This window comes from Oncorhynchus tshawytscha, linkage group LG02 (assembly GCF_018296145.1).
Source record: "Oncorhynchus tshawytscha isolate Ot180627B linkage group LG02, Otsh_v2.0, whole genome shotgun sequence".
NCBI lineage: Eukaryota > Metazoa > Chordata > Actinopteri > Salmoniformes > Salmonidae > Oncorhynchus > Oncorhynchus tshawytscha.
In genome coordinates this window covers 71244301-71264081 of record NC_056430.1, presented here as the reverse complement: position 1 = coordinate 71264081, position 19781 = coordinate 71244301, and the positions used below count along the sequence as shown (strand labels likewise).

General features: G+C 42.1%; 2 protein-coding genes across 4 annotated transcripts in view; one reads left to right on the top strand and one right to left on the bottom strand.

The window, feature by feature from the left end:
- Positions 1-14224, top strand: part of LOC112222242 (transmembrane channel-like protein 5) — a 31075-nt gene extending 16851 nt beyond the window's left edge. For all 3 annotated transcript variants that reach the window (XM_042303921.1, XM_042303919.1, XM_042303920.1), the window contains exons 10-21: positions 508-652; positions 1277-1429; positions 2645-2820; positions 4305-4380; positions 4490-4587; positions 5469-5564; positions 5920-5995; positions 9146-9279; positions 9687-9860; positions 10383-10461; positions 10737-10820; positions 13193-14224. In XM_042303921.1, the coding sequence (XP_042159855.1) occupies positions 508-652; positions 1277-1429; positions 2645-2820; positions 4305-4380; positions 4490-4587; positions 5469-5564; positions 5920-5995; positions 9146-9279; positions 9687-9860; positions 10383-10461; positions 10737-10820; positions 13193-13834 (1933 nt within the window). In that variant the 3' untranslated portion in view covers positions 13835-14224. The remainder of the gene's footprint in view (positions 1-507; positions 653-1276; positions 1430-2644; positions 2821-4304; positions 4381-4489; positions 4588-5468; positions 5565-5919; positions 5996-9145; positions 9280-9686; positions 9861-10382; positions 10462-10736; positions 10821-13192) is intronic.
- Positions 14225-14445: 221 nt separating this feature from the next.
- LOC112263677 (germ cell-specific gene 1-like protein) lies at positions 14446-17743 on the bottom strand. Its single transcript, XM_042303927.1, has 3 exons — positions 17586-17743; positions 16764-16875; positions 14446-15916 (listed from the first exon to the last, which is right to left on the bottom strand). Exons 1-3 carry the CDS (start codon positions 17713-17715, stop codon positions 15622-15624), a joined length of 537 nt encoding a protein of 178 aa, XP_042159861.1. The 5' UTR covers positions 17716-17743; the 3' UTR covers positions 14446-15621.
- Between the last annotated feature and the right edge of the window lie 2038 nt (positions 17744-19781).

Below are 19781 nucleotides of genomic sequence, written 5' to 3'. Positions count from 1 at the left end.
TGCAGACTGTTCTAGTGCCCTCGCCTATTCGTTGATATATATGTTGAAGAGGGTGGGGCTTAAGCTGCATCCCTGTCTCACCCCACGGCCCTGTGGAAAGAAATGTGTGTTTTTTGCAAATTTTTACCGCACGCACTGTTTGTGTATATGGATTTTATAATGTCGTATGTTTTTCCCCCCAACACCACTTTCCATAAATTTGTGTAGCAGACCCTCATGCCACATTGAGTCAAATGCTTTTTTTCAATCAACAAAGCATGAGAAGACTTTGCCTTTGTTTTGGTTTGTTTCTTTGTCAATTAGGGTGTGCAGGGTGAATATGTGGTCTGTCGGTAAAACATTTGGTAAAAAGCCAATTTGATATTTGCTCAGTACATTGTTTTCACTGAGGAAATGTATGAGTCTGCTGTTAATCATAATGCAGAGGATTTTCCCAAGGTTGCTGTTGACTCGTATAGTTATATCCACTTTTGTGGATTGTTGACCTCCCCCTCTCTCTCTCGGCAGCATGGCCAGCTCGTTCAGGAAGAAGTATGTCCTTGCAGACTCAGGCTTGGGTGGAGCCTGGCAGCTCCTGTGTAGCTGGGACTTCAGTGTGACTAACGAGAAAGCCGTACGACAGCGCAAGAACAATCTGCGCATCCAACTCAAGGTCACTTTCACTGTAATCTCGGAAACCAGAACCAAATCTTGTGTGAGCTGGCAGGTTATCAGGCTTTTACAAGCGACTAATGTCACTGTTTTTGATAAACTATTACTGTAGCTTTGTTGACCTCATGGCCGTATCATTATTGTAGCTTTGTTGACTTCATTGCCATATCATTACTGTAGCTTTGTTGACCTCATTGCCATATCATTACTGTAGCTTTGTTGACCTCATGTCCATATCATTACTTTAGGTTTGTTGACCTCATGGCTAGATCATTACTGTAGCTTTGTTGATCTCATTGCCACATAATTACTGTAGCTTTGTTTACCTCATGTCCATATCATTACTGTAGCTTTGTTTACCTCATGTCCATATCATTACTGTAGCTTTGTTGACCTCATGGACAAATCATAACTGTAGCTTTGTTACAAGAAAGAATGTAATATCGCTGAACAAATCCCACATTTGAGAGACTAGATAAATGTCCAGTACTTGTGACTCAGTACTGATCTGCTCTTCCATACATAGAATACTCTGCTCTCTGACTTGTTAGGGGGCCCAAATAGGATCTCTCTCAGATAACCAACTGTGAAATAACTTTGAAATAATGTTTCCATTCCCCTCCAGGAGTCCTTATCAGAAAAGGTCCAGGTGGCCCTGCTACCTCTGACAGAGAGGCTGAAGCACTATGGGGTCTTCCTGGGTACCTGGCTCCTCTCCACGGGCATGGCCTTGGGCTGTGGCACCAGTGTCTACTTCCTGTGTCAATATGATACATGGGTATAGTATATTTAATTAACTTTCATATAACCAGGAAGTCCCATTGAGGTCAGAAGAACTCTTTCCCAAGGGAGACCTTACATAAACGTTGTGACACGATGGCACGTTGCTTCCTTATAAAGCTTGTGTTGTTAATGTATGATCCGGGGATCAGCTGACCCTGATCCATCTAAGTATGATGAAGACCAGGCGGTGATTAGTTGAATCAGGTGTGTTAGTGCTGGGCTAAAACAAATGCCTGCACAATGTGTAGCTCCGGGACTAGTGTCTATGACCATGGTATAAGACATACCCTTGTATACAGTAATTCGAAGTGTGTCATTGTGTCTGTGTGCACCTGAGCATATCTGAATCATATAGCATCATACTTTCCTGGCTGTACAAGGTGTGGTCTTTATAATGGTGTTAGTGTGACATCGTTGCTACACTTCCACCAAACTATTATAATTTTTTTTTTCAATTTAACCTTCATTTAACTAGGCAAGTCAGTTAAAAACAACTTCTTATTTACAATGACGGCCTATACCGGCCAAGGCCGGACGAAGCTGGGCCAATTGTGCGCCGCCCTATGGGACTCCCAATCACGGCCGGTTGTGATACAGCCTGGATTCGAACCAAGGTACCTGTAGTGATGTCTCTGGCACTGAGATGCAGTGCCTTAGACCGCTGCGCCACTCGGGAGCACCTAAGACTTACCCTACACCATTGTGTCACCACTGATTTATTGTTAATGGAAGCTCAAGTGTTTGTGTTTCCATCAGGAGTGTGACGATAAAGACTTGGGGAGAGCAGAATCAACAACATCTGCATCATCAAGACTGTTGCTTTGTGACAAGGTGTTAAAGTCCACAGTTAGCCATTGTTGTGTAAATGCCAGCTGAAAAGTACCCAGGGCCTTGGCTCCAAGTCAAAGCATGTCAGCCGGAGACATGGCCCACTGAGACATGGGTGCCGGCCCTCGTAGATGGAAACAGAAAAATCTGAACCTTTTGTGTAAAACATCGGGGTAAATCTCAAATGGAAACTGGACACTATCTTGCTAAAGCTGTGATTGATTATGTCCAGACTTCAGTGTCTTATCTTTTCTCCAGGCTGGTTGCTTCTAGGCACTGATCTATGAACAGCTCACCCTCTCCAAAGCCTCTTTTTAACATGGGGGAAACACAAACCTGTCCTTAGATCAGAACAAACTGACCTACTATGGTATCTTTCCAGCGGACGAGGCAGTCAGCGGACAAAGCTTCCGGCTCTCTCCTGGAGGAGGCCGCTACTCTCCTCCTCCCCTTCGTGGTGTCCCTGATCAATCTGGTCGTCCCTCTCTTCTACTCTCTGTTCAAAAAGATAGAGCACTACTCCAACCCTCGCATGCAGGTCTATGCCATCATAGTCAGGTTAGAGATGGATACAAAACACATTTAAAAATACATAAGCTACCGGTCAAAAGTTTAGATACACCTACTCATGTCGTAACCAAAAAACTGTTAAACAAATCAAAATATATTTTAGATTGTTCAAAGTTGCCACCCTTTGCCTTGATGACAGCTTTGCACACTCTTGGCATTCTCTCAACCAGCTTCACCGGGAATGCTTTTCCAACAGTCTTGAAGGAGTTCCCAAATATGCTGAGCACTTGTTGGCTGCTTTTCCTTTTCACTCTGCGGTCCAACTCATCTCAAATGGGTTGAGGTCGGGTGATTGTGGAGGCCAGGTCATCTGATGCAGCACTCCATCACTCTCCTTCTTGGTCAAATAGCACTTACACAGACTAGAGGTGTTTTGGGGTCAAAATGATAGTCCCACTAAGTGCAAACCAGACTGGGATGGCGTATCACTGCAGAATGCTGTGGTAGCCATGCTGGTTAAGTGTGCCTTTAATTCTAAATAAATCACTGACAGTGTCACCAGCAAAGCTCCCCCACACCATCACAAATCCTCCTCCATGCTTCACGGTGGGAACCACACATGCAGAGATCCTCCGTTCACTTACTCTGCGTCTCACAAAACACAGCGGTTTGAACCAAAAATCTCACATTTGGATTATTCAGACCAAAAGGACAGATTTCCACCGGTCTAATGTCCATTGCTCATGTTTCTTGGCCCAAGGAAGTCTCTTCTTATTATTGGTTTCCTTTAGTAGTGGTTTGTTTGCAGCAATCGACCATGAAGGTCTGATTCACGCAGTCTCCTCTGAACAGTTGATGTTGCGATGTGTCTGTTACTTGAACTCTGTGAAGAATTTATTTGGGCTGTAATTTCTGAGGCTGGTAACTCTAATGAACTTGTCCTCTGTTGCAGAGGAAACTCTGGGTCTTGCTTTCCTGTGGTGGTCCTCATGAGAGCCAGTTTCATCATAGCGGTTGATGGTTTTTGCGACTGCACTTGAAGAAAGTTCTTGAAATCTTCCAGATTGACTGACCTTCATGTCAACGGATCAGACCCTTTTTCCCAATTTCTGCCTAAAATGACACACACAAATCTAACTGCCAGTAGCTCAGGACCTGAAGCAAGGATATGAATATTCTTGATACAATTTGATTTGTTTAACACTTTTTTGGTTACCACATGATTCCATATGTGTTATTTCATAGTTTTGATGTCTTCACTATTATTCTACAATGTAGAAAATAGTAAAAATAAAGAAAAACCCTGGAGTAGGTGTGTCCAAACCTTTGACTGGTACTGTATATTGAAATCGATTGATCAAAACTATTTGCTCAATGATCAATTTAAAGTAACGGCTGAATTAAATATTACAGTAATGCATAAATAAAGACTAAATATGCTTAATACAATATCAGGAAAAAAACAGAACGGTCATATACTGTACAATGACTGATGTTTTGAATGATGTTTTGAATTCCTTTTTCCTTTTTAGAAATGTCATTCTCAAGATGTCCATTCTGGGTATTCTCTGCTACTACTGGATGAAGGATGTGGCCAATACATTTTCAGTAAGTCCTTTTAAACCAAATCACATGCATGCTTTCAAAAATGTTTTTGGTTGTCACTGATATGTACTATGTGTTCATTCACCACTGTGATTCCAATCGTTGGTCTTAGTGCTGGGAGTCCATCGTAGGACAAGCCTTGTACAGACTGGTTATTATGGACTTCCTCTTCATAATGTTAGGATCCTTCTTTGGAGAGTTCCTGAGCAAGTGAGTGGCATTTTCGAAACACATTTTCCCATAACGTGTTCACTTAAAGCTAAACATGCTACGGTATGCAGTAGAATTCTATACTGTAACTCATCTTTCTGTTTGGAGGGACAGTTTCAGTGAAAAATGCTCTTCTGTAACTCAAATCAAATCAAATCAAATGTATTTATATAGCCCTTCGTACATCAGCTGATATCTCAAAGTGCTGTACAGAAACCCAGCCTAAAACCCCAAACAGCAAGCAATGCAGGTGTAGAAGCACGGTGGCTAGGAAAAACTCCCTAGAAAGGCCAAAACCTAGGAAGAAACCTAGAGAGGAACCAGGCTATGTGGGGTGGCCAGTCCTCTTCTGGCTGTGCCGGGTGGAGATTATAACAGAACATGGCCAAGATGTTCAAATGTTCATAAATGACCAGCATGGTCGAATAATAATAAGGCAGAACAGTTGAAACTGGAGCAGCAGCACAGTCAGGTGGAAGTTGAAACTGGAGCAGCAGCATGGCCAGGTGGACTGGGGACAGCAAGGAGTCATCATGTCAGGTAGTCCTGGGGCATGGTCCTAGGGCTCAGGTCAGTTGAAACTGGAACAGCAGCATGGCCAGGTGGACTGGGGACAGCAAGGAGTCATCATGTCAGGTAGTCCTGGGGCATGGTCCTAGGGCTCAGGTCCTCCGAGAGAGAGAAAGAAAGAGAGAAGGAGAGAATTAGAGAACGCACACTTAGATTCACACAGGACACCGAATAGGACAGGAGAAGTACTCCAGATATAACAAACTGACCCCAGCCCCCCGACACATAAACTACTGCAGCATAAATACTGGAGGCTGAGACAGGAGGGGTCAGGAGACACTAAATAACTCCTTTGTTCTTTTCTCCACCAGTGTCATTGGGACTAAATGCATACAGAGCCTGGGAGTTCCAGAGTTTGACGTTGCCAGGAATGTCCTTGACCTGATCTATGCACAGACCCTGGCATGGTACTGACGTTATTTCATTACACTGTACTGTACTCTACTGGACTCTACTGTACTCTACTGTACTGTGCACTACTGTACTGTACTCTACTGTACTGCACTCTACTGTACTGCACTCTACTGTACTCTACTGTACTGTACTCTACTGTACTGTGCTCTACTGTACTCTACTCTACTGTACTGTGCTCTAATGTACTCTACTCTACTGTGCTCTAATGTACTCTACTGTACTGAACTGTGCCGTCCTCGACTCTAATCTCTGTTCATCTATAGCTCCATCTATTTTCATAGTAAAACATAACACAGTACTGTGGATGAGATATGGTCAATTCTTATAACCATGTTTTTCTGTCTGCAGGATCGGAATCTACTTCTCTCCCCTCCTCCCAGTGATACAGATAATCAAGTTCTTCATCCTCTTCTACCTAAAGAAGGTAACCTGTTCAGTACGGTTCTTCTACCTAAAGAAGGTAACCTGTTCAGTACGGTTCTTCTACCTAAAGAAGGTAACCTGTTCAGTACGGTTCTTCTACCTAAAGAAGGTAACCTGTTCAGTATGGTTCTTCTACCTAAAGAAGGTAACCTGTTCAGTATGGTTCTTCTACCTAAAGAAGGTAACCTGTTCAGTATGGTTCTTCTACCTAAAGAAGGTAACCTTCTACCTAAAGAAGGTAACCTGTTCAGTACGGTTCTTCTACCTAAAGAAGGTAACCTGTTCAGTATGGTTCTTCTACCTAAAGAAGGTAACCTGTTCAGTATGGTTCTTCTACCTAAAGAAGGTAACCTGTTCAGTACGGTTCTTCTACCTAAAGAAGGTAACCTGTTCAGTACGGTTCTTCTACCTAAAGAAGGTAACCTGTTCAGTACGGTTCTTCTACCTAAAGAAGGTAACCTGTTCAGTTTCTTCTACCTAAAGAAGGTAACCTGTTCAGTATGGTTCTTCTACCTAAAGAAGGTAACCTGTTCAACCTGTTCAGTATGGTTCTTCTACCTAAAGAAGGTAACCTGTTCAGTATGGTTCTTCTACCTAAAGAAGGTAACCTGTTCAGTATGGTTCTTCTACCTAAAGAAGGTAACCTGTTCAGTATGGTTCTTCTACCTAAAGAAGGTAACCTGTTCAGTATGGTTCTTCTACCTAAAGGTTCTTTCTTCTACCTAAAGAAGGTAACCTGTTCAGTACGGTTCTTCTACCTAAAGAAGGTAACCTGTTCAGTATGGTTCTTCTACCTAAAGAAGGTAACCTGTTCAGTATGGTTCTTCTACCTAAAGAAGGTAACCTGTTCATTATGGTAGATAATATAGGCCCCTTAGCAGACACTTATTATCCAAAGCAGTGAGTATATATTCAGTACAGTAAAAAAAGTATTTTATACTACAGAAAGTGAGTACATTTTAGTATGGCAAGTGACCCCAGCAGGAATTGTTATTGCTAGCGCAGCACAGTGTTGATTCTCTGCCCTAGATACCATGCCATAGCAGAATGGGCCAGGCTCGTGTTACTCTTTTCTGAAGAGGGTACTGAATGTTTCATGACACGGTTGAATGGCATAGAATTAGCTCTATTTATAGATGGTAGCGATGGTCACTAGGATTTTCCAATACAATGAGGAAACATATATGAGTGTCCTGGAAATTAACAGAGGTTGTTTCCCCTGTGGTATATACATGGAAATCATTACATGTTCATCAATTCATCTGAAGAAAAAAAACTACAAGTGGAAGGTGTCTGCACTAAAAGATTTAGTTGATCAAATACAATAACATGATACCTGTTAAAGGTCCCCAAAGCACACACATCCCTGGGTCACCCCTCTTTTCAGTTTGCTGCAGCCAGCGACCGGAACAAGCTGCAACAAACACTCAAACTGGACAGTCTTATCTCAATATCTTCATTCAAAGACTCGATCATGGACACTCTTACTGGCAGTTGTGGCTGTTTTGCGTGATGTAATGTTTTCTCTACCTTCTTGCCCTTTGTGCTGTTGTTCTGTGCCCAATAATGTTTGTACCATGTTTTGTACTGCTACTATGTTGCTGCTACCATGTTGTGTTGACATGTGTTGCTGCCTTGCTTTGTTGTTGTCTTAGGTCTCTCTTTATGTAGTGTTGTCTCTCCTGTTGTGATGTGTGTTCTGTCCTATATTTATATTTATTTTTAATCCAAACCCCTCGTCCCCGCAGGAGGCCTTTTGCCTTTTGGTAGGCCGTCATTGTAAATATTGAGTATTATTGAGTAGCTTGGATGAATAAGGTGCCCAGAGTGCCCAGAGTAAACTGCATGCTACCCATGCCCAGTAATATATGCATATTATTAGTAGATTTGGATAGAAAACACTCTGAAGTTTCTGAAACTGTTTAAATGATGTCTGTGAGTATAACAGAACTCATATGGGAGGCAAGAATCAGAGAAATAATCCAACCAAGAAGTTGGAAATCTGAGGTTTGTAGTTTTTCAATTCATTGCCTATCGAATGTACAGTGTCTATGGGGTCATATTGCACTTCCTAAGGCTTCCACTAGATGTCAACAATCTTTAGAACCTTGTGTGATGCTTCTACTGTGAAGGAGGGGGGATGAGAGCTGAATGAGTCAGACGTCTGCCAGAGTGACATGAGCTGATCACGCGCGGTCATGTGAGAGCGACCTGCATCCATCGCATTTCTACAGACAAAGGAATTCTCCGGTTGGAACATTATTGAATATTTATGTTAAAAACATCCTAAAAATGTATTCTATACATCGTTTGACATGTTTCTACAAACTGTAGTATGACTTTTCGTCTGAACTTTTGCCTGGACTTGCCCGCTCCTTGTGAGTTTGGATTGTGTACTAAACGCGCAAACTAAAAAGGAGGTATTTGGACATAAATGGACTTTATCGAACAAATCAAACATTTATTGTGGAACTGGGATTCCTGGGAGTGCATTCTGATGAAGATCATCAAAGGTAAGTTAATATTTATAATGCTATTTCTGACTTCTGTTGACTCCACAACATGGCGGATATCTGTATGGCTTGTTTTGTTGTCTGAGTACTGTACTCAGATTATTGCATGGTGTGCTTTTCTGGTAAAGCTTTTTTGAAATCTGAGACAGCGGTTGCATTAAGGAGAAGTGTATCTAAAGTTCCATGCACAACACTTGTATTTTCATCAACATTTATGATGAGTATTTCTGTAAATTGATGTGGCTCTCTGCAAAATCACCGGATGTTTTGGAAGCAAAACATTACTGAACGTAACGCGCCAATGTAAACTGAGATTTTGGGATATAAATATGAACTTTATCGAACAAAACATACATGTATTGTGTAACATGAAGTCCAGAGAGGTAACTGACTTGCCTAGTTAAATAAAGGTGAAATAAAATACAAATAAATACCTCCCTGACAAATTAATAATTACTTTATTCCTGGTTAAGGTGCAGGTTAATTGTTACTCTCAGTTCTCCCTTATGGTCAAAGGTCATTTTTTGTTTACCTGTTCATCAAATCGTGCCGTTGCCAAGACACCGTCACCAGGCTCCTCCTCTCTCTATCTCCCTCTCCAGCTCTGTAATGCCCTGTCTATACTTTGTGTCCTCCAGGTCAGCCTGACCCAGAACTGCCAGCCCCCCAGGCGAGCCGGCAGGGCGGCTCAGATGCAAACCATCTTCATCGCTATCCTCTTCTTCCCTTCCTTCGTGGGGGCTCTGTCCATGGTGGCCTACACCGTGTGGACGTAGGTGTATAAGCGGTCAGGGCAAGGCTAATCTAGGGATTTATGTTATGTTAAGGCTGTCATAGATTAAGGCATGGCCAAACAAACACCTGTAGATATATGGAGTGGTTCAGATTCCATCTAGTTCTGGATAAATATGGCTTGTTCAGAAGAACTGGAGTCTGTCATTAATTGATAACTATTAATTGATCAAATTCAGTTTGGTTAAATTTTAGGGGCTGAGATAGTCCGTGGAATCATGCTGTTTGATTAGCAGCTATTCAAAAGCATGACGCTATACTTAAACCTTCCAGTAAGAAAGTTGAAAATGTGCTGAAAGTTGGATGATTGAAAGTTGGTTGACTTTGGCTCCTTTTCTCTGACCTAAGCATTTCAAACTGCCATGTCTCCCCTGATCCCTCCCCCAGTCTGCCCCCCTCAGACAAGTGTGGGCCCTTCAGGGGCCTCAACACCACCTTCAGTGCAATACAGATCTGGATGGACGATTTGAACAGGGTGGATGCGTTTCAGTGGACTGTCTGGATCTACCAGCACGTCATCAGGAGTGAGATATTCTACTTCCTGGTCTCTCTCATCATCCTGTGAGTTCATGTTGAGGTGGTTATGTTGGGTTAAAGTTGTGTTTATAAAGGTAGCAAGTAGTTTTAAAGCACAGTCTTAAGGTAAAGTGACAGTTGTCTTGAAAAGGTGATATAAGGCATCTAAGTCATAAACTTAACTTGATCATGATTCCTAGAAATGATTGATCGTTTGAGCTGTTTGTCAAAAGATTGATTTGTACATTTTGCTAGTCACTCTTATCCATAGACTTACAGGAGCACTTAGGGTGAAGTGCCTTGCTCAAGGGCACATCGGTCAATTTTTCACCTAGTCAGCTTAGTGATTCAAACCAGCGACCTTTCGGTTACTGGCCCAACGCTCTTAACCGCTAGGCTACCTGCCTTGAAGCAGTATACTGAAGTCCTATCAAGCAATACATTCAGCTTTTATAGCTGTGTCTACCGGATCAAGCCTTCAAAACAATCTAGTGGCACTTTATGTGTGCCTACTTTGCCCTTTCACATACTGTAATACAAACTCACTGACTGACCTCCTTTCCACAGTGTCTTCATTTACATCTTCAGGCAGATCACTCAGGGACGCCAGCTGCTTATCATTCTACTGAGACAGCAGATTGTTAATGTGAGTTCTAGTGAGCTGTCTGGTCCGACGTGTCTCGTCCATCAGAGCTGTTGTGTCCGAAGTGGTTGTGTCTATGTTATGATGTTGTTGAAGTGCCGGAGTAATATATTTAGCTGATTTCATTTGAATGTGCAGTGTTGATGTTGTTCATTTGTTGTTTTTATGAATTGTATTGACTGTCTAGAACGTACTATCTCTCTCCTTCACTCCCTCTCTCTCTGGTTGTCTCGCTCTCACTCTCGCTCTCTCTTTCTCTCTCTCACCCCTTTTATTAGGAAGGGAAGGATAAGGCGTTCTTGTTGGAGAAGCTACAGAACCTTCAGAAATCCAAGCAGAACAAACAGAAAAAGAAAAAACAGGTGAGAGGATCAAAGAGAAATTACCTTGAGACTATCGAGACTATCGTATTTAACCTTGAGACTATCGTATTTAACCTTGAGACTATCGTATTTAACCTTGAGACTATCTAACGTAACCTTGAGACTATCGTATTTAACCTTGATACTATCTAACTTAACCTTGATACTATCTAACTTAACCTTGAGACTATCATATTTAACCTTGAGACTATCGTATTTAACCTTGAGACTATCGTATTTAACCTTGATACTATCTAACTTAACCTTGATACTATCTAACTTAACCTTGAGACTATCGTATTTAACCTTGAGACTATCGTATTTAACCTTGAGACTATCGTATTTAACCTTGAGACTATCTAACGTAACCTTGAGACTATCGTATTTAACCTTGATACTATCTAACTTAACCTTGAGACTATCTAACGTAACCTTGAGACTATCTAACGTAACCTTGAGACTACAGTGCCTTGCGAAAGTATTCGGCCCCCTTGAACTTTGCGACCTTTTGCCACATTTCAGGCTTCAAACATAAAGATATAAAACTGTATTTTTTTGTGATGAATCAACAACAAGTGGGACACAATCATGAAGTGGAACGACATTTATTGGATATTTCAAACTTTTTTAACAAATCAAAAACTGAAAAATTGGGCGTGCAAAATTATTCAGCCCCTTTACTTTCAGTGCAGCAAACTCTCTCCAGAAGTTCAGTGAGGATCTCTGAATGATCCAATGTTGACCTAAATGACTAATGATGATAAATACAATCCACCTGTGTGTAATCAAGTCTCCGTATAAATGCACCTGCACTGTGATAGTCTCAGAGGTCCGTTAAAAGCGCAGAGAGCATCATGAAGAACAAGGAACACACCAGGCAGGTCCGAGATACTGTTGTGAAGAAGTTTAAAGCCGGATTTGGATACAAAAAGATTTCCCAAGCTTTAAACATCCCAAGGAGCACTGTGCAAGCGATAATATTGAAATGGAAGGAGTATCAGACCACTGCAAATCTACCAAGACCTGGCCGTCCCTCTAAACGTTCAGCTCATACAAGGAGAAGACTGATCAGAGATGCAGCCAAGAGGTCCATGATCACTCTGGATGAACTGCAGAGATCTACAACTGAGGTGGGAGACTCTGTCCATAGGACAACAATCAGTCGTATATTGCACACATCTGGCCTTTATGGAAGAGTGGCAAGAAGAAAGTCATTTCTTAAAGATATCCATAAAAAGTGTAGTTTAAAGTTTGCCACAAGCCACCTGGGAGACACACCAAACATGTGGAAGAAGGTGCTCTGGTCAGATGAAACCAAAATTGAACTTTTTGGCAACAATGCAAAATGTTATGTTTGGCGTAAAAGCAACACAGCTCATCACCGTGAACACTCCATCCCCACTGTCAAACATGGTGGTGGCAGCATCATGGTTTGGGCCTGCTTTTCTTCAGCAGGGACAGGGAAGATGGTTAAAATTGATGGGAAGATGGATGGAGCCAAATACAGGACCATTCTGGAAGAAAACCTGATGGAGTCTGCAAAAGACCTGAGACTGGGACGGAGATTTGTCTTCCAACAAGACAATGATCCAAAACATAAAGCAAAATCTACAATGGAATGGTTAAAAAATAAACATATCCAGGTGTTAGAATGGCCAAGTCAAAGTCCAGACCTGAATCCAATCGAGAATCTGTGGAAAGAACTGAAAACTGCTGTTCACAAATGCTCTCCATCCAACCTCACTGAGCTCGAGCTGTTTTGCAAGGAGGAATGGGAAAAAATGTCAGTCTCTCGATGTGCAAAACTGATAGAGACCTACCCCAAGCGACTTACAGCTGTAATCGCAGCAAAAGGTGGCGCTACAAAGTAACTTAACTTAACTTAAGTTAACTTAAGGGGGCTGAATAATTTTGCACGCCCAATTTTTCAGTTTTTGATTTGTTAAAAAAGTTTGAAATATCCAATAAATGTCGTTCCACTTCATGATTGTGTCCCACTTGTTGTTGATTCTTCACAAAAATACAGTTTTATATCTTTATGTTTGAAGCCTGAAATGTGGCAAAAGGTCGCAAAGTTCAAGGGGGCCGAATACTTTCGCAAGGCACTGTATCTAACTTAATACTTTCCTTGAGACTAAGGCACTGTATCTAACTTAACCTTGAGACTATCTAACTTAACCTTGAGACTATCGTATTTAACCTTGAGACTATCTAACGTAACCTTGAGACTATCATATTTAACCTTGAGACGATCTAACTTAACCTTGAGACTATCTAACGTAACCTTGAGACAATCTAACTTACAATAAATACCTAAACTCCAATGTTATTTCAAATGTCATACTTGAACTATGACCCTTTCTCTCAATCAGGTCAGGAAAAGACAGGAAAATGAATCCTCCTCTGGCATGCTCCAGGCTCTGATTGCCCGACAGCGGTTGGAGCAAGAGAATGGTGACAGCAGCAGCTCTTTCGGTGTGCCTATGCCTTCCGGCCACTCGGTCTCCACGACATCGAGTGCTATGATGCAGGCCATGCTAGAAAGGCAATACGCAGAGGACCAGGATGTAGCCAGTTATCGCGGGGTGCCATTTCCTGCAGACCAAACACCTGCGCCCTCCAGTGCACTGATACAGGCCATGCAAGCCAGGCAAAGGGCGGAGTCACAGAATGAGGATGAGTTTTACCGGTCGCCAGTTCAGTCACAGAACCCAGTAAACGCGTTACCCAGTGCGATGATACAGGTGATGCAAGCCAGGCAGAGGGCGGAGTCAGAGCAGGAAGAGGACCAGTTTTACCGGGCGCCAGTTCATTCAGAACACCCAGTGTCATCAACGCCCAGTGCGATGATGCAGGTCATGCAGGCCAGGCAGAGAGCAGAGGAGGAGGAGAGCGAGTTTTACCGGGCGCCTGCTTCTTCACAGCACCCAGATGCGTCAGGCACCGGTAGTGCTCTGATACAGGCCATGCTAGCCCGACAACAGGTAGAGGAGGAGTACGGTGACAGATACTGAGCATGACCGAGAACTGAACCACTTGGGGGGGGAAAAAGATGGTGGACAAAATTGAAATGTGACCAGCTGTAGAAAGCAGAGAAATATAAGAGGAAACGCAATAAGATTCTGTCTGGCATCAAGAGAGGGCAGGACCACCTCTATGTAGACTGTTTCTATTGGACCATAAAAGAGTGTAGCCAATGGGGTGTGAAAAGATACATCTGATATATGTATTCCCTTTTGATAAAAGAACACATTGTTTTTGTACAAAAAATATTTGAATATTTAATATATTTGTGTACTGTATGTATACATGATATATGCTTAGTCTGTAAAATACTGTCAATGAATGTTTTATAAATGTAAGAATATTCTCATCTGTATTAAATTGTAAATACTATAAAATTGGATGGTACTCTATGTTGATTTTTTCCATGAACAGCACTGTCCTCTAGTGGTAGGGATTGAACCTGGTCTAGATGTTCATCAATGAATAGGTACTTGAGTAGATGTCAAATATATACTTTGAGAATACACTTATTGTTCTCAGAGCAAAGCAAAAACGGATATAGAACATAACGAAAGAAACTACAGCAAATATTTTCTGTACAAAATGAAACACTCTTGAGTTTGCTATGGAATACATTTGTTTATTGAGTAATTCATTGCAGAATCCTTAATCACTATAAGCACAAAGTACTTTAAATAGAATACACAGTCATTGGTCATAATTGTACTCAAGTAACATTGGTGTCCAGTGGTCAGTTTTTGTTTTATCCGATACTGAGTAATGTGCAGTAAACAGACCACTGAGGCAACAAACAATACACAACTTCAAAAGAAAAATAATACACATCTTACAGTGATTTCACAGATCAAAACTTCTACTTTGTGACACTTATTTACATTTATATAGTTATGCGTTATAGGCACGGTATACGCTGCAAACACTTATAGCTATATTTTGCGGTGCACATTCTTAAAATACGAGTTAAATGCAGTTTGTCACCCCCTTCCTAATTCCATATTTAGTAAGGCTAATAGCATGCAAAAACATCGCATAAACAGTCCTATGGTGTCCCAGGAAAATCAGAGGGCATTCTGTTACAAATCTTGTTTAAAGGGGCATCCATTTTTGAACCTACAAATGAATGATATGTACCCATTAATTCTTGAAGAATATAACATTAATGCCTCATCAGTTCAACTGTCTGACCCCATTAGAACCCAAAATAGAAGCTTGTTTCACTCCAATGTTTGTAAACAAAGTAAATGTAAACAAACACTACACAGCCTCAAAACATGGTTAAAACTATAATGTCGATATCATGGGTATTCAGTCCTTGCATCCATAGTTCTGTCTCTGAATTTGAGAGTGGTTACATTTCTCCAGCTCCGTTCCTCAGCTTTTAACTGAAACAGGGGCGGGTAAAACGCTATTGTTATTGATTGCTGCTTTCCTTGTGTGTCAGATCATTTAGTTGTATGATCAGTGTACACGGCTGTCTTTCCATGACTATCAATGCCCAAACTGGGAACAAGGGAGTGAATATCCTGGCTCAATTAAGGCAGTGATGAATTCAATCAGAACGGATTCAGTTGCTACAGAATCCCCAGAAGACCCAACACAGGTGACGGACAGCAATTGGATAGCACTGACTTCATACAGTTACTTTTGACACATCCCGGTGGGCGAAACGAGTTGAAATGATGATGAAATAACATCAGCACAACCAGAAAATGGTTAAAAATGACATAATTGTGAACCAGTTGTAACCAGTTTTTCCCCGCTGGGATCCCTCCCTTCAGCACTGGTCTTCCCCCAGAGTCTCTGATTCGTCACTCGGGTCTAACGACGCGGCCGGTACGTGCGTCCTAATACCACTGCTATACGGCGTCTGTGTGTACACCTCCACGGTTTGGGATATGGAGCGCAGGGAGTGATCGCGGTAGTATCCCAACGCCTGCCGCGCCTGCTCCTTTCGGATGCTCTGCACGAAGGTCTTGCGTTTGTGTCGGAACTCGATGACAGTCTTGGTGTAGGAGTTGAGGGTGGTGACTGATGCACCCATGCAGCAGGTGAAGGATGCCCAGGCCATGCTGGAAAACAGGAAATGGAAAAGATGGAAGAGAGAGAAGTGAGGAAATAGGCACAACAGATAGAGGAGAGGAAAATGATGGGGACAGAGAGAGGAAAAGGCAAGGAGGAGTCAATTGAAGATGCAGTCTGCATATTTAGGCCTTTCGCTGTTCATGGTCAGTTCACAGGGCTGCTCTTTGAATGAAAAACAAATGACAAGTGGTTTTAAAACAAACAAATGGCTTGAAACAAGTGGCTTTAAAAGCTAAGAAACGTTAAATACCGAAGTTATCAATCACTTGACAACAGCTCAAGTAATTCAGACAAATACTACACTAAGAAATAGGATGTTTTTATGAAACACTGCAAAACACTGCGAAAAACATATAATCACTTTGAGTTTGGGGATTTCTGTCATACTTTTTGTAAATATTATTATTCCCGTGTAAAAATGGAAGGGTCGTAGCTTTGCAGGATTATTGTCAATCCGTCAATCCCAACAGGGTAGGAATGTCAATCTGGGTAGATCCCAATGTAATAGGCCACTACTGTACATTAGTCTATACACTGTAGCCCCCATTTTCACTCACTGCACATGTTATAATCCAGAGCTATGTCACAAGTGTTAAGATGTTCAGCCTGGAAGATTAAAATTCTGAACATACAGTGTACATATGTCTTTGTGGGCTACACTTCACCCTTGATCCCCTTATGCAATTTTCCAATCGCATCGACCATATATATATATTGGGGCTTTGGGACACCAAAGCCTAATCCACCCGGTAACATGAGAGCTTTGGGGTTTTCATTAGAGAAGTGTGACGCTACAAAGGGAGACGTGGGATTGTGTGTGTGTGTGTTCCCTACCAGAAGGACCATCCGTAGTCCCAGTTATAGGGCCTCCAGTCTGCAGGGCCCAGGGTGACTGTCACCTGGAACACCTGTGTGTACATCATGTGGGCCACCATACCCAGGAGCCCTGCAAATACACAGATACCGGTATACAGTTAGATGTTTAGTGTACATGTAGGCACACACACACACACACATACACACACACACACACACACACACACACACACACACACACACACACACACACACACACACACACACACACACACACACACACACACACACACACACACACACACACACACACACACACACACACACACACACACACACACACACACACACACACACACACACTAGGACCTTGTGACCTTTAGAATGACTTTTCAAAATCCCTCTCTGATAGCTGATGCTTCTACACTGGGAGAGGCTGCAGGTTATCTCCTAGTCAAGACCTACAAAACCAGCTTCTCTCCTTGCTAGCTTCGCTTTTCATCATGTTCACCACCGTGTTAGACTTGTTCAATGTCTACTAGTGGCAACAGTTGCATAATAATGTATACAAGTATTTCTTTACTTTGCTCCACCAATTAGGAGTTTTCCCCAGACCAGACTCAACAGCGTTTTTCCCCCTGGCCATATGACCTACTCTATGCAATTCAACAAAAATCTAAATGTATCATGAACAGAAAGAAATCTGGGTTCTATGGTCGCCATGGAGTTTTTCCTGGTCAGGTCATGAGGCCTGGGAGAACTCCCGGCCCTTACACACGAAACAATAGCCTGGGTCCCAGATCTGTCTTGCAGAGGTGGTTTTCAACAGTCCCTCTGTACCTGAGAGGACGGTGAAGATTGCAGCGAAGGCGTTCAGTTTCAGTCCATCTATCATGTTGCTGGTGCTGGAGTGAACCAGTTCTAGACACATCAGGCTGAAACCCACTATCAACAGGACTATGTACAGCATCTCAGAGACCACCGACAGCCATAGGACACCTGCAACAGACAAAGCAAAAGCATTAACAGTTGTTAGGGTATTGGAAATCAGTGAGAGATTTTTCTATAACCGTGATATGACGTCGAATTTGAATCAGTGATCATATTTTCATAAGGATGTGTGATGGTTGTGGAGAAAAGGGTTGATTTATTTGATGTGTATGCTTCACCCATCTGTTCGTTCATAAATCATAGGACTGTATTTGGCAGGTGCCTATTTGAAGTCCTGTCATGGACACTAAACGTTTTATTCCCTAAAAAGTAATTATTGATGTTTGATGATTGTGTCCTAACTTAACCTAAACTCAGGTACACATTTGTATTTTTTGTGTTTTTGGTCTCTGCCTATCTCACATCTCTTACAACATTTCTGACATCCATAGTGACGACAGACCTGTTGATAACATATCTCAGGACCGACAGGCCACTCAAAACCAATTAATGTCATTTGTCTCTGACGCAAAAAGTACCAGGAATCTTCTCAGACCTTCCAGAGCGTCAAACCCTCACACTGTCTCGTTACGGGAGGTTGGAGTCAGACATTTCTTCCTACCTCACCAGTCTGCTATTAATCCTTCTTGACACTTCATTGCAGGAAGTGAACATTGGCTGGTGCCAGTATTTCCCCTGAGACGCTCTCAACGGGATAGGACGGATGGTCAGGGGCGGTGGCGGGGATGGGGTTGGGGGAGGAATGTCCCAAGACTGAGACAGTGTCTTATTTCGTAATGGAATTTTAGAACAAGATTTGGTGGTACTTAACTTTGGAGACAGTATTAACCCTGTACAGCGTTCTGTGTAACTATTCTTGTGAGTAGAGTGTAGTAAGTGTTGTACTTATTGCTACGGTAGTAAATAAAGTAGGCTATATGAACTACAGTACAATCCATGTCGTTTTTTCTGTTTTGTTACAATTGAGTTGTTTAGCAGACACTTTCTAGGGGAGACACATTATGACTCGCGGAAGTATGAGAGCTTCTATCTCGTTTTGATTGGTTGTCATTCTGCATTATTTGCGCATGGATCATTTCACAGCTGTTATCATAACCTTCTCCTTTGACAGAGTGGGGTGTGACCATAGCAACCCCACATCCTGTGTCCCTGACAACACAGGGGATGATGCCAAGGTTGTTTGAGAACATAAGCCACAGTACGTCTGGAATAGGTTAATTTTAGTTTTAATGAATATGGAAAAGGTATACCAGAGATACAGAACAAGTTGTAAGAACTAGACCAAAGCCTATAGATAGACAATCCGATATAAAAGCATTTACTGTAGTTATAAGTCTCACAGGAGAACTTTCTCCAGAATTTTCATTTAACAACAATCAGTAGAAGCATGTGGGTGGATTTTTCATTTCGAAGCTCAATTAAACCTATTCTGCCTTCCTTACTTTATAATATATTAACAAAGAAAGTTACACCAATCCTATTGCTCCATGCATTACATCAATCTGCAACATTGGTAGCAACTAAATACTTCATATTGTTTTTTTTATCTGCACTGTATAATATCCAAATAGGAGACATAATTAAAGTTCATCAAATTTAACATTGATGATGTAGTACGTTCATATTTAATTTACATGAGGGGAAAAAAATATTGAGTCATAATGTAATTTCCTCAATTGGAACAACAAAGGCAAGCAAAGTAACTAAATATCAGAAGGCAGTTCAAACTTAATGCAGCCACAGTATCCTGCAAACATCCCCTCTATGGTGGTGTCATGACAGCCACTGTACCCTGCAAACATCCCCTCTATGGTGGTGTCATGACAGCCACTGTACCCTGCAAACATCCCCTCTATGGTGGTGTCATGACAGCCACAGTACCCTGCAAACATCCCCTCTATGGTGGTGTCATGACAGCCACAGTATCCTGCAAACATCCCTCTATGGTGGTGTCATGACAGCCACAGTATCCTGCAAACATCCCCTCTATGGTGGTGTCATGACAGCCACTGTACCCTGCAAACATCCCCTCTATGGTGGTGTCATGACAGCCACAGTATCCTGCAAACATCCCCTCTATGGTGG

Coding starts and splice junctions, on each gene's coding strand:
- LOC112263677 (XM_042303927.1), bottom strand. CDS start 17,715: ATGCTGTACATAGTCCTGTTGATAGTGGGTTTCAGCCTGATGTGTCTA. Junction 16,876..17,585: donor AATCTTCACCGTCCTCTCAG/GTACAGAGGGAC, acceptor GTGTATTTGCAG/GGCTCCTGGGTATGGTGGCC. Junction 15,917..16,763: donor GACTACGGATGGTCCTTCTG/GTAGGGAACACA, acceptor CCTGTTTTCCAG/CATGGCCTGGGCATCCTTCA.